Source organism: Manacus candei, unplaced genomic scaffold (assembly GCF_025592945.1).
Source record: "Manacus candei isolate 608988 ecotype Guabito, Panama unplaced genomic scaffold, ASM2559294v1 h1tg000121l, whole genome shotgun sequence".
NCBI classification, from domain to species: Eukaryota; Metazoa; Chordata; class Aves; order Passeriformes; family Pipridae; genus Manacus; species Manacus candei.
The window spans coordinates 258,066-274,061 of NW_026138169.1; the positions used below are offsets into that span (position 1 = coordinate 258,066).

Sequence of the window (15,996 nt, forward strand, 5' to 3'; positions counted from 1 at the left end):
AGGACCAGGGGAGCAGTGGGAGACTCCCCAGCAGCAACAGGCTGCTGCCCACAGGGCTTGTGGCTCCCTGTGGGATCCCAGGGCAGGTGGGACTGCTCTGGGCTGTGCAGGAAGGAGGGACTGGGGGGAAGAGCAAGTGTAGGAAACAGACAGCAAGGGGCCAGTTGCATGTAAAAGAAAAAGAAAAGAAGAAATAACAGCTCACCACAGATGCTCTTCTTTTCCAGCAGTTTGCCGAGTCTGTGGCTCTTTCTGCTGCACAGGGAGAGCCCACCTTTCCATCAGTGTTTTACAGCCCAGGGACTTCACTCCTGCAGGAGCAGCCACAGGTATCGACACACCTTGTACAAGCTGTGCATCAGGGAGGTGCCCCTTGCTGCACCTTGTCAGAAGGTGCAACTCGATGGGTGCTGCCTGCTGAGGGCAGGTGAGCTCAGGAGAGTGACTGGTGCCTCCATTCCTTCAGCAGACACAGACTGTCTCCAGAGACTCGTATCTGCTCTGAGTATCCTCAGCAGAGCCATCCTGGGGGAACTGGGAGCCACAGGCCAAAGCCCTGCAGTGCTCCAAGACCCCAGGGAAAAATGTCCTTCCCACCCTACCTTCCTCATGTCCCCTTCCAGGAAAGAACCAAGGACCAGGAGCATAGCTGTGTTTTCCAGTCTTTTAGTTTGAAAAAAGTATTGATTGAAAGTGTACAACCGAACACGGTGTGGCCTCAGCACCACCACCAGATTGTTTCACAAATAAAAACAGAAAGGGCCTTAAATAATCGGGTGCAGATTAAAAAAACCTCAACAGTGAAAAAGTTCTTCCCTCCGAACAGAAATTCACAGGCACAGAAATGGCAACAACCACATGGAGACAATGGGGGGACATCCTCCTCCTCCTCCTCACCACGGGCTCTGCGCTGTGGCGCTCCCGCGCAGCTCCGTCCTCGCTCCCTCTTTGGAATGGTTACGGATGAACAGTGCGACATGCCCTCGCTAGCCAGACCCGCCCCCCACCCCCCGACCAGGACACGGACAAACAAGGCCTCTACTAAGGCTAAAAAAAGGACAAGACTTGGAGTCTTGAGTTCAGCATGGGTAAGAAACGAGAGTCTGGTGAGCACAGCCCAGTCCCTGGGCAGGCCCCGCTACTCCAGCTTGGCCTTCTTGGTGCTGTCCCCGCCGTTCTCCTCCACTGGTGCCGCCACCTCCCCCAGTTTCCGCTTCCCACTCTCAGCAGGTGGGTGTGTGTTACGGGGTTTGAAGCTGATGATGATGCAGGTCATGTTATCGCAGCCGGTGCCGTCTCCTGAGGTGTCTGGAGCCAAGCACTGATCCAGCAGCTGGGGAGGGAAAGAGCAAGTCAGCAGAGAGCAGACACACACTGGGACCACTCCAAGGCACTGGGCCCATTCCAACACCTAACAGTGGCTCAGGTGCTGCCAGGCCAGGGCTATGTGGGATGAGTTAAATGCTGTTCCCACCAGAGAAGGGACAGAAATGGCCTCAGCAGCCCCAGGTTTCTGAATGTGGGCAGCAACTCCTTCGGCTGGACAGCACCCCTGAGGTCAGACACAGGCCTGGGTGCCCAGGGAACTGGGTCTCATTGCAGAGGTGTTTCTGCTCCTGCCCATCGCAGCCCATGAGCTGCAGACCCCCTGAGTGCTGAATGAGCCCATGTGAGGGAGCAGGAGGGCAGAGCCAGGTCCTGAGCTGGGACACAAATGCTGTGCTGCTGCAGGGACAGCAGAACTCCAGATTTTACCTCTTCTACGATGGAGGAGAGCGGCCGCAGGACTCCGTTCTCATCCTTTTGAGTGATCTTGGACTGGATGAAATCCACCACTTCCTGGCTGCTCATCACATTCCTGCAGAGCAGAGAGGTCAGAAGAGCAGGCGAAGGGAGCACACATGCCAGTCTCCAACAGGCCTTCCCCAGGCCCAGCTCCAGAGAAAGACCAGAGAAGCGATACCCCAGAGGCACAACAGCTCCCTCACCACTCACCAGATTCCATCACAGGCAATGACCATGAAGTCGTGGTCATCATTTATTGTCAGCACTTTGATGTCAGGCAAGGCAGAGATCATCTGCTCTTCTGGAGGGAGGTTCTTGTTCCGCTTGTAGAAGTGATCCCCTGTGGTGGGGAGGAGGATGTCTGGGCACGGGCAGTGCTGCCTGCCCTGCACAGGGAGCAGCACTGCCCCACAACAAGGCCCCAGTGGGATCCAGCCAGTGCTCCCACAGCCTGGGATCAAGCTGTGGGCCATGAGGCAGAGAACTACCGGAGGTTCCAAGTGTCAGCTCTGGCTAGTCCAGGGAAGAGGGGCCTTGGCCAGCTCAGCCTCTCTTCACCCCAAATCAAGTGCTGCTTCCCCACCTCCTGGGGCAACACCAGGCCACCAGCACACAGCACCTGTCACCTCTGGAGAGGCTGTGGCTGCCCCAGCCCTGGAAGTGTTCTGGGCCAGGCTGGATGGCACTTGGAGCAACCCAGTCTAGTGCAAGGTGTCACTGCCCATGGCAGCGGGGGTTGGAACAAGATGATCTTTAAGTTCCATCCCATTCAAACCATTCCAGGGTTCATTCTATGATTCAAAGCTCACTTGAGAAAACTGATCCTCAGCTCCAGCTAGCAGTTTATCAGGAATCAGAGCCTACAAAGGGACTTCCAGGGCCACCACAAAATAGCAGGTGGGAATGTCAGTGTCTCCCTAGATAAACAAACTCCTTGTCTCTATCCTAAAGATGTTTTTATCTCTTTACCCTAGGATAATGATTTCAATGGTTTGGGTCCTTCTGCAGAAGTACAGATGACCAAGTGGGTTCAAACTACCATGAAGCCAGGTCCCCAGGAAGCAACACACCAAGGTCCCTCAAAGACAGAGAGCAGGAAGAGTCCTGTTTCCAAAGGCAGCAGTCTGGTTTTGGGACAGTTTACAGGAGCTGGTTTCTGATAACCCAGCTACTGGCACAACAGCCTGGGAGGTGCTAGGTGCTGCTTTCCACTGGTGTCCAACTGCTTCATGGCCATTTTCTCCAATTAGACTGAAATCTCCCATCAAATAAAGAACAGGCTCTACTCATCTGGTTAAAAACTGTTCCATAACCTCGGTGGCTGGCAGTGCTGGCAGCACAGCTGTCTGAGGCCAGGCCTGCCAGCATCCCCCCTCCTGCTCACCGATGGCCCTGGAGAGGTTGAGGCCGCCGTTCACCCTCCCGTCCATGGTGACCTTGCCGCCAGCGTTCTTTATCCTGGCCAGCTCCACCTCATCCTCTGGCTTGTGGTCGTACGACATGTCCACGGCCTTGCCGCCCTCCGACACGACGCAGCGCGAGTCCCCGGCGTTGGCCACGATCAGCTGCTTGCCCCGGATCAGCGCCACCACCGCGGTGGTCCCGCTGTCCGAGCCGGGCTGCAAGAGACACGGGATTTGGGTGAGATTCCTTTCTCTATGGCTCCACGTCGGGTCACTAAGGGAGCCAGCCTCAGCTGTGTCCCAGACCCCAGGGTGCTGCATCTCACCCCATGAGCACACACAGAGTGATGGAGAAAGCCTAAGGGAGTGGGAAACACCAGGGAGGTGTTCGCTGAGGGGCAGGATCAGGCAACAACTCCATTTCAACTTCATGCAGCTCAGTGGGTCAGGATTGCCTGGTGTTCCACATGTCCTGCCATATCCCCTGCTCTAACATGCTGATTCCAGCCCCAGCCCAGCTCAAGCAGATTGTCACTGCAAGCCAGGCCATCTCCCCAAAGGGAGAAATTGCCACCTTGGAAGCCATGTCCCCTTTACATGACCTCTGGGTTCCTGGCCCCCCTGCCTGCACTGCACGGGCTGAGGAGCCGCAGCCCTGACCTGGCGAGGAGCGATGCTGTGCCCTGGAGCGGCAGTGCCAGTGGAGCCCGTCTGCTCCTGCCCCATGCTCTCCCTCCACACGAGCCCCACAGCATTTCCACATACCCCACACCCAGAAGCAGCCTCGTCTACCTCAGCCTTCTGCCCAGATCCAGGCCCATCCCTCAGCCTTTGCACAAACCCAGGCTGTTGGCAGCTCTCTCACCCCCAGGAGAGCACGCAGGGTGTTCTATCCCCACCTGAGCAGGAACAACCCCTTACTGAGTCTCCCAAGTGCCCCATGCTCCACACTATGCTGCAGAACACAAGAACAGGGTGTACCTCCTCTTTCCCCTCCATGCCTGGTAACAACATTTCCTCCTCTTCATCCTCATCCTCCTCTAATTCTTCAGTGTCATCCTCATCATCTTCATTCTCTGCTTCTTCGCTGCTGTAACCATCCTCATCCTCACTGCACTCCTATAAGAAAGGAGTGATACCACAGGACTCACACAGGACACTCAGTGCCCTCTCCCCTGCTGGTCCCTCCATCCTGGGGACTGATGGTCAGTTCCCCCAGAGGTGTGAGGTGACCTGGCACATGTCCCCCACACCTGATGGCTACAACCAGAGCAGTTGGTGTCACTACAGCAGTGGATGAAGGGATGGTGCATGCAGCAGGACCCAGGGCTGTTGGCTATGGCCGCTGCAGGATGAGAGTGTGTGTCCTTCAGGGTTAGCTCAACAATCCCAAACATTCCCATGGGATGGCCTCAAAGGATCAGTCTGAAACACCTGCTCCTAGGACACACCTAGGATGAGCCAGGGGCTCTTCTCAAGTACCACCGTAAGCAATGCATTCTGCCCAGCCAGAAGGCCATTCTGTCCCAGTGCTGTTTCCTACCTCACTGTCTTCCTCCTCTTCCTCAACCTCATCTGACTCATCCTCACTGTCCTCAAAAAATTTGGATTTGGTTGTGCGCTGGGGCTTTCCCGTGGAGGAGCAGGAGGGCCCGGCCTCCCCAGTAGAAGAGGTGACGGCCTCGTCACCTTTGCCTAGTTCAGGCTTCTGCAGAGCAGGGCTGTTGCCTCCAGCGCTGGCTTTGTCTGAGGTGGAGGAAATACCCGTGATTTCTTCATCTGGCTTCCCGTTCTTCCTCTCCTTGTGGTCAGGAAGCTCCCCTGGGTCAGCCTCTCCATTCATATTTGACTCCCCATCATGCTGCTTGCCTGTCCCCTCCGCAGTGTTATCCCCAGCTGCAGCTACAGACTTGGCTTTGAGGTTCTTGCTGCAGTTTTGTCCATAACGTGTGAGAAGCTCCTCAATGGTCATTGTGGCTTCTTCGTGCAGAAGAGCAGCTTCCTCATTATCCACTGCAAAAGGAAAGGAGAGGAGGTGAGGACAGAGAGGCTCAGAGAGCAGGATACCCACCACGCTGGGTCCAGCGATGAGCTGCCCTGGCTAAGGCTGCTGCTGCAGAGTTCCAGCAGTGCTCCCCAGGCTCAGTGTGAGCACACAGTCAGGCCCATGCCATCCCAGGTGCTGCAGACGAGCAGGATGGAAATGGCAGGGCCACAGCTCTGACCACGGCACAGCCTGACAGTCCCCCCAATGCCCCAGCCCCGGTGCTCCCTGGCTGACTGACAGCAGCACAGAGCCTTCACATCAGCTGCATGGCTGGGAGTAGAGCCTTGCTTTCCTGAGCACAGGCTCCTGGGGAGCTGTGGGCAAGCAGACTCGCCGCTTCCATGAGCAGGTTTGGTCAGTAATGCTGCAGGACAAGAAGAGAGTAGTTGCTCCATGGGCCTGAAACACTGCAGGGATCCCCACCAGCTGTCACCTGGACAGGTGCAACAGGTGGGAGCACAGCTTTGGGCAGTGACCACAGCATCTCCCAAGTAGGACTAGGCAGAAAATGGGATGACCTTCCCTAAACCATAAGCCAATGACCACCACTTCCCTACTGACATCCCCTTAGTTATAGTTTGCTCTGCTATTTAATCCCAAAAGGAAACCGCATACCCACATCCCCAATGCTCCTGAAAACACAGGACAAAAAGAAAGAAAACCCAACCAACCAACCACCTACTTCATCCCTGTCAGCTGGAGAACGACATTCAACAAACTAACTCAGTGTTTCCAGACCAACAGTGTTCACAGTGACGGTACTGCCTTACATCTGCCTCAAGACTGGTCACAAGGTACTCAGCAAGAACAGCACAGAATTCCACCCCAGGAACCACCTCCTGTCTGGTTCTGGGGGCTGGCAACCACTTGCTGGTGGAACACTTGCTTTTTTGTGAAGAGACCAGAATCTACTTCAGTCCTACCTGCTGCCACCAGCCTGGGAGAGCAGAGTGCTGCACACCACATTATTTCCCTTCCACAACTCAGCCCACTTCCCAGCTCAGAGTTCCTGACACATCCTGCGACCCTGCACCCTGTGGAGGAAGGCCTATGGAAAATGGTGACAAGCTGGTTTGTTATCCATAGCATTAAGCTCCCAAATGGATCTGGACTCCCCCAGCACCAGCCCAAAGCCACAGACAGTGCTGAGGTGTGGCAGCTCAGCTCAGCCAAAACTTAACTGAGAAACTGGGACAGAAAACATTGTGCCAAAGGAGACCTGGCCCTGCTGCTCTTGGTCCTTGTCCTGCAGCTGCAGCCTTGTATGCTCGGTGGCAGCTGACTTACTTACCATCATCTTCATCAGCAACTTTCTCTTTCTCATCTTCATCATCTTGGGGCCGCCCGGCCATTTGGGAGAGCTCCTTAATCACCTCCTCGGTGGTGAGCTTGGCATCAATGGCCAAGAACGCATCTTCCAGGGCCTGCATGTGAACAGACGTGAGTGGGCAGCCTCCACTTCCCTACGGAAGCATTGCCATGCTGTGCAATCCTGTCTCTTCCAGCATGCCCACCATACAGAATCACAGCATGGCTGCAGCTGGCAGGGACCTCTGGGATTCTCCTGATCCAACCCCCTGCTCCAGCAGGGATGCCCAGAGCTGATTGCCCAGGACCATATTCAGACACATTCTGAACAGCTCCAAGGATGGAGCCTCCATTGCCTCCCTGGACGACCTGCACAGAGGCCCTGGGTACTGACACAAGGGCTTTCCCCCGCGTTGGTGCTCACTCATTCCAGGGCAGAATTGGCTCCTTACCTTTTGCAATTTGCCTTCCTTGTAGGCCTTCTGATCTTTGATGATCTCAGGGAGGTACTTGGCGCAGTACAGGGCAACTTCTTCTCCTGAAAAAGAGCAGAAACCATTTAAAGAGGCTGATCCTCCCATATACAGCATGCTCTTGAGCAACTGAACTCTGGAAGCAAATCCCAGGACACAAACCAGAGCTGCCCCAGACACAGAATGGTGACACAGCAGCTGACTCTGGGGGTCCCACTCACACCTTCCCAGGGGCAGCACCCCAGAGCAGCAGGATTTGCTGATGGCCCTGGCAAACATCAATGAGCTCCAAACCACCAGGTGTGGTCAATGCTGTGAGCTTCCCAAGAGCGAGCTTAGGCCCAATGTGATATTCAGACTGACTCTTTAGGCCCAGGCTACCTGGACACCTCTATTTTCACATGTCAGTGCAAGCAGAAGAAAAGGGAAGCTTTTGATCAATGTAGGCTCTCTCAGATCATTATCAACATGCAACGAGCATATAAAAAGTGCTCTGTGCTCTAGTGTGTGTTCCACACCAACAGCAATGGGATCCCACAGCTTGAGATGAGCCTTTCAGAAGGTGGGGCAGCCACCCTGGTACAGGAAGGGGTGTGTGTGTGTTCACGGCACAACAAACAGCAGCTGGCAGGAGCACCATGCCAAGAGCACAAGGGATAAACTGGGACTGAGGAACAACAACTCAAGCCAAGTGCCCACCCTAGAGCAGCTGAGAGATTTTTAAAAGCCAGAATTCCCTCTACAGCTCAGTAATTAATGGTGTCACATACAGAACAGGGCATGGAGGCATTTGTTGTGATCATGGAGGTGCTATTGAGAGAGGAGAAAGAGTAAACAGTGAGGGATCATGAATTTCTCTATTTTATCTTGAACGGGGACCAGAAAGAGTAGTGTAAGAGATCAGACTAGTCATTGAGGTTTTTATATGAGGCAAAGAACGATGTAGGACACAGGAACATGGCTCACATTCACGAGAAAAAAAAGTTAAGAGCTAGAAACTGAGAAACAAATGAAATGACAGCACAGGAGGGAGGGGAGCGGGGCAGGCTGCAGGTCCTGCCACAGGGTCCAGGGGCATCCTTGAGGCTGTGCTGGACCAGCTGTTCCCTGTCACAAGGCAAAGAAGCAGCAGTGTGGGTAGCTGGACACAGCACTCCAGAGCCTCCCTGCACCTGGGGCTTCCCTGGGGACGTGGGTACAGCCAGAGCCACGTGTGCTCCTTTCCTTCGGGCTACAGGACAGTTTCACACAGATGGTTTTTCACAGGATGGACCAGCCGCTGCATATCCCAACTCCCTGCCCTTCTCCCAGCCCAACAGAGGCTGTGCAGGCAGCTGGGCATGATGAGAAGTTATGCAGGCAGGAGCAAGGCTCTGTGAAGGAACGGGGAGCAGGGGAGTTGAGGGTAAAGGAGCAGCAGCCATCAGCTCAGCAAAGGGAGAGGCAGAGGGAACACAGTGGGAACTGGAGACGCGGGGAGATTTGGGAGAAAGAAAGAAACAGCAGACAAGGGACTTTTCCAGTGTGCCTGCTGAAAAGGGATCAAGTGGCCATTGACAGAGAACAGAAACAGCAAACGGCTGCTGCTACACAGCACTGCAAAGCACTCCATGGTACAGACCCAGGGAACAGAGAGACTGGGTTTGACCTGGGAACACTGGAAAGGATCTAGGACAAGGGCCTGGAGCGACAGACAAGGGTGAATGGCTTCACACTGACAGAGGGGAGGGCTAAATGGGATATTAGGAAGAAAGTCTTGCCTGTGAGGGTGGTGAGGCCCTGGCCATTCTGTGTTTCCTCCACAAAAACCTTTTGGAGGAAGGTAAATAATTGTTAATTGTCTCCATGAGACGAGACCTGAAGGACAGCGATGGCCTCAGTGCAGAGCCCAAATGCCAGATTAGGCCCAAGGTCAGTGTTTGAATAACAGATCTCCCAGGCAAACACCACTAATCACTGCAGAGCCCACCAACAGGCAGGAGCCAACAGCAGCCTTTAGCAGGTACAGCACAAAAAAGATCACAGCGTGGGTCAGGTAAACTGATAGCAGGAACAGCTGAACCACTGTGGTGACCTGCAGCTGCTAACAGCTATAAATCCCCTCTAACATGCCCTGCTCAATCCGTTATTAGCTCCAACCCTTCCAGACCCACAGTGGGTGCCAAGAAAGGACTCTCATGGTTTAACCCCAGATGGCAACTAAGCACTGCCCGGACACTTGCCCACCCACCTCTCCTCGTGGTACGGCAGAGAGGATTGGAAGGGCAAAAGGGAGGAAACCCCTGAGTTCAGAGGACATTAAAACAGTAATAATAGCAATAATTATTTAAAAAAATAGCAAAATGGAAAATAGCAAAGAGAGAGAAATAAAGCCCAAGACAGACAAGCAATGCAAAGATAAGTGTCAACGAAGACAGTTATTAAAAGGAAGAGCTAAAAGGCTAAAGCACAAGGAGACAGTGACAGAGAATGATCAGAAACCCCACTGAAGGGGCAGAGTGCCCAAATATCATTTCCAGGATCTGGAGGGAAGAGAGGCCAGGGCACATAAAAAGGAAGCAGAGGAAGGCAAAAAACCAACCCAGTAGCATCTTTCAAACACTAGAAGGCTTGCCCACAGCAGGGAAATGTAAGAGAAAAACTATGAGTGAAATGGAAAAAGTTAATAGGAAAAACCCCCTCAAACCCACCCTTTTTTCAAATAACACAATAATAAAAACTTTTCCCAACCCATTTGAAGCAGGAAGCTTACTGGAGAGTTTCATGCTGAGAGATAAGCAAGGTATATAAGAGAAGCTAAATTCAGTTTTTGCACTGGCAGCTAATAAAGCTTAGCAAGGTTCCCACCCAAAAAACTAACTCTTACATGGGAGAGACCTGAGAAATTGTTTCAAACTAAATAACTAATGCATCAATAAACTCATACAATAGCAGAGATGGGCAAAAGCTGTTCTTCGGAGTCAGGTTCAACTATATCCATATCTTTCCTGATAAGGTTTGTCCAGGAAGAGCTGTAGAGATTCAACCACTAGAAACCTAAACTGTGAGTTAGAAAGCCATGCCTGTGCTTTGCCATTCCGTGCCTTTCCCCAATGTCTATCTGGAATCTTTCCTGTTGTATTTAAAATCCCCAAACACACCACTTCATGTCCTACACTAACAGGAATGTCACGAGTGTCCACAGTCTCTCTAAAACCCCACATGTGGAACAGACCTTCTTGGCAGCTGAAAAAACAACATCCTGAGCTCAGAGGAGAACAGACGGTTTGATGCTATTCATTCTTGACCTGTTTATGGTAGATGCTCCTTATCTTTATTTTTGACTGACATACACAGACGGTTTCTGAGTTGCTGCACTGAGGTGAGTAGCTGCTGAATCCCCACATCCTGTTTCCTTGTCACTCTCTGCCTCTCAGCACCAACCCATCATCCCCATGCTCTCAAACATACTCTCCAGGATATCAGCGACTGCTCCACTCGAATCTCTGCACACTCTAGGATGAAGTTCAGGAGGAAAATACTTTAAGAGCATTAAATACATTCTACAGCTGAGACAGCATCTTTGGAAGAGCTACTCGCCAGCAGCCTACTCAGGCTGAGCTTTTTAGTATGGACTATTGCAAAAAAAGGTCTGAAGCTGTAATTTGCAAATTGGCAATTTAGGATATCTCAGGTCTAAAGGCAAGTGGAAATAATGAACAACACTGTGTAACCTTCCACTGAAATCTGCTTCCTATCAGAGAAACGAGAAGCAGACAGACCACACCAAAAATACGCTGAAGTGCCTCAGAGTAGGGGAACTGGGCTCACAACACTCCAGAGCAGCAGGGCTGGCACGGGAGCACAGCAAACAGGACAAACTGTAATACACACGGCTTTTAAATACTCAGGGACACATACACAGCAGGGATAGTCACTAACTGGCCAGTGTGTTTCAGAGCAAATGAGCAGGAGGAAACGGGCAGTTTAGTTCATCTACTCCATACAGATTTTCAAAAGGCTTTCAAATAAATCATCAAATGTTTCCCATACTGCTGCCATGGGAAAAGCAGCGAGGTTGGACAGGAGCAGTTTCCAGAACGGAGGAGGGCCACTGGGAGAGCTCCTTGAAGAGATATGTTGACCAACATCTACATAAATTATCAGGAAAAGAGGTTATTAAAACGTAATGGATCACTAAGGATGATCAAAACTAAAATAATTTGCAAGATTTAACAACAGGATCTTGTGCTTTTATGTGATATTGGCAGAAGGAATTCTGTAATATTAGCAAAAATATTTAATAGCAATATTCAGCTGTATTAGCAGAGACAAGCCCAGGGCTTCTCCAACTGAAAGAAAGGACCTGAAGTCCAAAATGGTAAAAGTGAAAAGTGCTTATGGAGTGATTACTCACTCATTCCTCATACGTGTCAGAGATATTGCAGTGAAATTATCAGGCAGCAGATTTAATCATATCTTTTTCAAATAATTCTATACAAAATGCACAATGCAAACAATCACCAAACATAGAAACCTGTTTAAAATGCAATTAAACAAATCATGAAGAGACAGTTCATCAAGAAGGCTCCAACATGTGTGCAGGATGGAATGGCTGCAACTTCCAGCTCAGGGAACCCTTACCTGGGGAGTGGGAGCTGGGCAGGTACAGCAGGGAATGGATCTTCCTGTTCTGATTTCCACTTTTTCCCGTGGCAACCACCAGAACACACTGCCTACATTCAGACCTCTGATCCCATCTCAGGTGGTTTATCTTACCACCTTTCCTTCTGTGACTCTCCTGTCCAGCTTATCCACCATGAAAACAGCCAAAGTCAGAGGATGGAATGCAAATCTGATTTCAATTTCAGATCAGCCCCTGACCTTCCTTCTAGGACCCCTGAGAAACATTCAGAACCTCCACTGACGATCCCTATCAAAGAAAATGCTTCCCAGGAAGGAGCAGGATTCCTAGAGATGGATGGATGCCCCAGCAGGCACGGACAGCCCAGGGGGGTCACACTGAGGGACAGGAGAGAGCACAGCGGGCACAGTTACCTCCGTGTCCATCGTAGACGGAGAACATGGCTGTTTCACTGTCCAGCTCGGGAATGCAGTTGTGGGCATCCTGAAACAGAGAGCAAAGGTCTGGAATGACAAGGATTGCATTAGACCCACAGAAAATCATAGAACCACACGTTTGTTTGGGTTGGAAAAGCCCTCTGAGACCATTGAGTCCAACATTCCCCCAGCACTGCCAAGGCCACGGTGCTGTCACATGTCCACAGGTGCCACATCCACATGGTTTTTAAATCCCTCCAGGAATGGAGACTCCACCACTGCCCTGGGCAGCCAGTGCCAGAGGCAGACAAACCTTTCCATGAAGAAATTGTTCCCATTATCTAACCTGACCCTCCCCTGGCACAGTTTGAGGCCACTCCCTCTCATTCTGCCCCTTGTTCCCTGGGAGCAGAGCCCAACACCCCCCGGGCTCCCCCCTCCTGTCAGGGAGTTGCAGAGAGCGAGAAGGTCCCCCCTGAGCCTCCTTTGCTCCAGGTTGAGCCCCCCCAGGAGCTCCTCATCAGGCTTGTGCTCCAGACCCTTCCCCAGCTCTGTTACCATCTCTGGACATGCTCCAGCACAAAAGGTCAACCACACATGAGCCACACACGTTGCTTAGCTCTTCTCTCCACAAGGTCTCTCTGGAACAGCCGGCTTTGAGGGAGGCAGCACCCCGATTTTACAGTCAGAAGAGGTGCTTGACCTCTTCACCTACAGGTAAGCAATCCCACCTTGGCTATTTCAATGCAGAGCCTGGAACAGACAGACGGGCTGAACCTTTCCTACTAAGCCTTCCCCTTGCCCAGCTCATCTCATGACATTCCTTCAAGTCCAACCCTCACCCACCACCTCACCGCACCCCACACCCTCGTGTTCAGGAACCATCCTGTGATATGTTCAGCAACGTGATCTTTGCCATGGTTCATCACCTTAAACGTGCTACAGCTGCCCCAAAACACGGCTCACTCCAACATCTGGCTTAAATCTCTGAATGTGTCCATACTGCCCTCCATATCCCAAAAGCTACACACACGCTGAGCTACACCCAATCACAGCCCAGCAACCACGGAACTCTTCTCGTTTTTCACATAGGACTCCTTGGATAAGGGCTCCTCGCCCTCTAGAGTCCCACAGTCTTGTAAAAAGAGAACTCTATTCCCTGCTGGGTTCACGCAGCATTCCGTGCAATGGATTGCTGGCACCGGGATGAAAAGTGTCTGAACAGGCAAGTGACAATCTGAGTTCAAAATGAAAAAATTACTCTGAATGGTAATGCAGGAAATTTCCCCAGAGCTCACTGGAGAGAGCACAAAAGAAAACAAGGATAAACTGAGAACCAGCATTTTCATACTCACTTTTCTGAGCATCCACAGAAGCCAGTGAGACAGCAAACCCACAGCACAGTAACTGGGATGAGTCCCAGGTGACCAAACAGTGGTGTAATTAAAGAAATGCAAATGCTGCTGGGTAGGAAACCCAGTACTGGCACCAAAAACGGTCTGTGCTGCCCTTGCTGAGCCCCCACTGCAGCCTGTCCTGCCCTGTCCCCTCACTGAGCCCTCCCTGCAGTCTGCCCTGCCCTGTCCCCTCACTGAGCCCTCCCTGCAGTCTGCCCTGCCCTGTCCCCTCACTGATGTCCCCTTATAGCCTGCCCTGTCTCCTCACTGAGCCCCCCTTACAGCCTGCCCTGTCCCCTCACTGAGCCCTCCCTGCAGTCTGCCCTGTCCTTTGAGTCTCTCATCTGCCCCAAACACTTCCTTAATCCTAAAGCAACCTCTCTAGATTAAGTTACAGCATTTCTTCAGAGCCCTGTATACCCACCTCACTTGGCAGTTCCTAAAACCTAAGAGGCAAAAAAAGCTCCTTTACACAGTTTATGCCACCCAAAATGCTTGTGCCCTACCACCTGCACACTCTGGCTGCCTTCACTGACACACAGAACCAGAGTCTTATGCACAAACATTTGCTCATAACTTTCTGCAAGCCTTGTAGAAAAGCAAAAGTGTAAATAAATGTGAAGAAAAGGAAAAAACACAAATCAAGACATGACAGAGAGTGGAGCACAGAGCACTGGAATGCAAGAGAATGAAACAGGACTGCTCAGCAGTGGGTGTTCAGCTCCTGCCATCTGCTCTTTTTTGGGACAGCTCAGCTAAACCACTCTAAGGGCCTCAGCACTGCCTCTGCCAGCAGGGATAAGTCAGGGATGTTGGGTAGTGCAAAACCCACAGCTGCAGCCCAGGCCCTCGTCCAGCCTCTGCACAGGTACTCACGACAGCCCTGGAGTGAGTGAGGTGAGAACCTGGTCCCAGGCTGGCTCCTGAACACACTGCAGCTCCAGGCACGGGGATGGGAGCCGTGCCCATGTTCAGCTGCTTGCACACTAATCACCTTTGAGATTACATCTCAGTGCTCCAGGAATGCCCCAGTTGCCCCCTGCAGGGTCACTGGGAGGGACCAGCTCAGACACTGTCAGCCTGCTCAGCACACACCTACTCTGAGTGTCTCTCAAGAGCACAAGTACCAATTCTGCACCTTCTACCCTGAGAACCAGAGCTCAGGGTTTCACATGCAGAAGGGAGGAAACACCTGGTCAGTGGTCTGTCACCTGTACTGCTGCCCCACTCCAGCAGTGGTGAAGTGTCTGACAACAGGCTCATGACCCCCTGAATGGGACACCCCCCCAGCAGCCACAGAGCCACGAACCAGACACTGAGAGGTGAGACTTGGGGGGCTCCAGAGACCAGGGTTAATTCTTCCTGAATTCAGCTGTGTGTTGGCTGCCCAGAAGGGAAATCGAGCCAGCACATTACTGGCACTCCCAGAGGGTGTGAGGCCCACAGCCCTGCAGGGTCAGCAGCCCCACTCTGCCCTCACACCAACCAGCAGCTTCACAGGGCAGCTCCTGCATGGGGGAGTGTGGGCACATGCCTGGATCCTCAACCAGGTGTGGGCCTGGGGGTAACTCATCTGCCCACACTGAGCCCAGCAAAGCCAGGACTGGCTGCAGGAGACTGAGAGCAACCAGCAGAATTCCTTCTACAAATCTTCCTAGAAATAGATAAAAACAGGGAAGGAGCACAGCAAGACACTCACATTTCATTTCAGGAGAGAAACTCAGACATTTTCCCTCAGGATTTCCCCCTTGCTTTCACTCCGCGCTTTGCCCCAAGCACTAAACGCTCCTTCCCTCGGCTTTTTACCCTGAATTCGTCATTGCTCGCGGGAATTTCTCCAGCCGCACGTGCCCCCGCGAACGGGGGGGTCTCTCCCCGTGGGAGCCAGGACACGCGGCTGCCATAGGGCACTCGGGGAAGGCTGGGGCGGCATCAGTAGAGGCAGAATCCCTCCCTCGCCCTCGGCAGTTCCCGGGCCCCCTCGCCGTCGGGGCCTGTCGGCGCAGGACCCCGATGAGGGCTGGGGGCGAATGCCGCCGCCCCGCCAGCCCCGGCGCCCTCAGCCCCTCACCTCCATGGAGACGCGCCATCCCTGCATGGCGCTAAACCCGAAGTGCAGCGGGCGCGGCCCGAGCCCGGCGCCGTCCCCGGAGCTCTTCACCGTGTTGGGCTGCGACAAGTAGGCGCCCATTGCGGCCGCGACGGCCTCGGTCGGCGGCGACCGGCCCGGACCGGACCGGGGGGCGCGGGCGGAGCGCGGGGGCGGCAGGACCTCGCACCGGCGGGCGGCGACCGGAAGTCGCGCGGCCGGAAGCGCGGCCGCCGGAAGCGCGGACCATAGAGAGGCAGCCAGAGCGGCACCGCGGCCCGCTCCGCCTCGGGACGGCCTACACGGGTTGCCGCTGGCTTCGAGCTGCCTTGTAGCTCCTTCGGGGGAACAGGGGACTCGGTACCGGCTGAAGCCGCGCGGCCTCCCGGGGACCGGTGCCAGACCTACCCCTTCCCCAGCGAGGGGCTCGCGCCCACCTGGCACATTATATGCG

General features: G+C 53.3%; 1 protein-coding gene across 1 annotated transcript; it reads right to left on the minus strand.

Moving 5' to 3' along the window:
• Window positions 1–650: 650 nt before the first annotated feature.
• PPM1G (protein phosphatase, Mg2+/Mn2+ dependent 1G) lies at window positions 651–15,960 on the minus strand. The gene is made up of 10 exons (XM_051770651.1): window positions 15,525–15,960; window positions 12,054–12,123; window positions 6,996–7,081; window positions 6,527–6,659; window positions 4,732–5,201; window positions 4,170–4,307; window positions 3,170–3,404; window positions 1,996–2,125; window positions 1,756–1,858; window positions 651–1,333 (listed from the first exon to the last, which is right to left on the minus strand). The coding sequence occupies exons 1-10, from the start codon at window positions 15,642–15,644 to the stop codon at window positions 1,139–1,141; spliced, it is 1,680 nt and encodes a 559-aa protein (XP_051626611.1). The 5' UTR covers window positions 15,645–15,960; the 3' UTR covers window positions 651–1,138.
• Between the last annotated feature and the right edge of the window lie 36 nt (window positions 15,961–15,996).

Bases quoted from the DNA above. Each gene is read 5' to 3' on its own strand.
- PPM1G (XM_051770651.1), bottom strand. From the start codon at position 15,644: ATGGGCGCCTACTTGTCGCAGCCCAACACGGTGAAGAGCTCCGGGGAC. The intron at 6,660-6,995 runs GTAAGGAGCCAA...GTTCACATGCAG, and splicing joins AGGAAGGCAAATTGCAAAAG to GCCCTGGAAGATGCGTTCTT. The intron at 5,202-6,526 runs GTAAGTAAGTCA...TTCCTTTTGCAG, and splicing joins AGTTGCTGATGAAGATGATG to TGGATAATGAGGAAGCTGCT.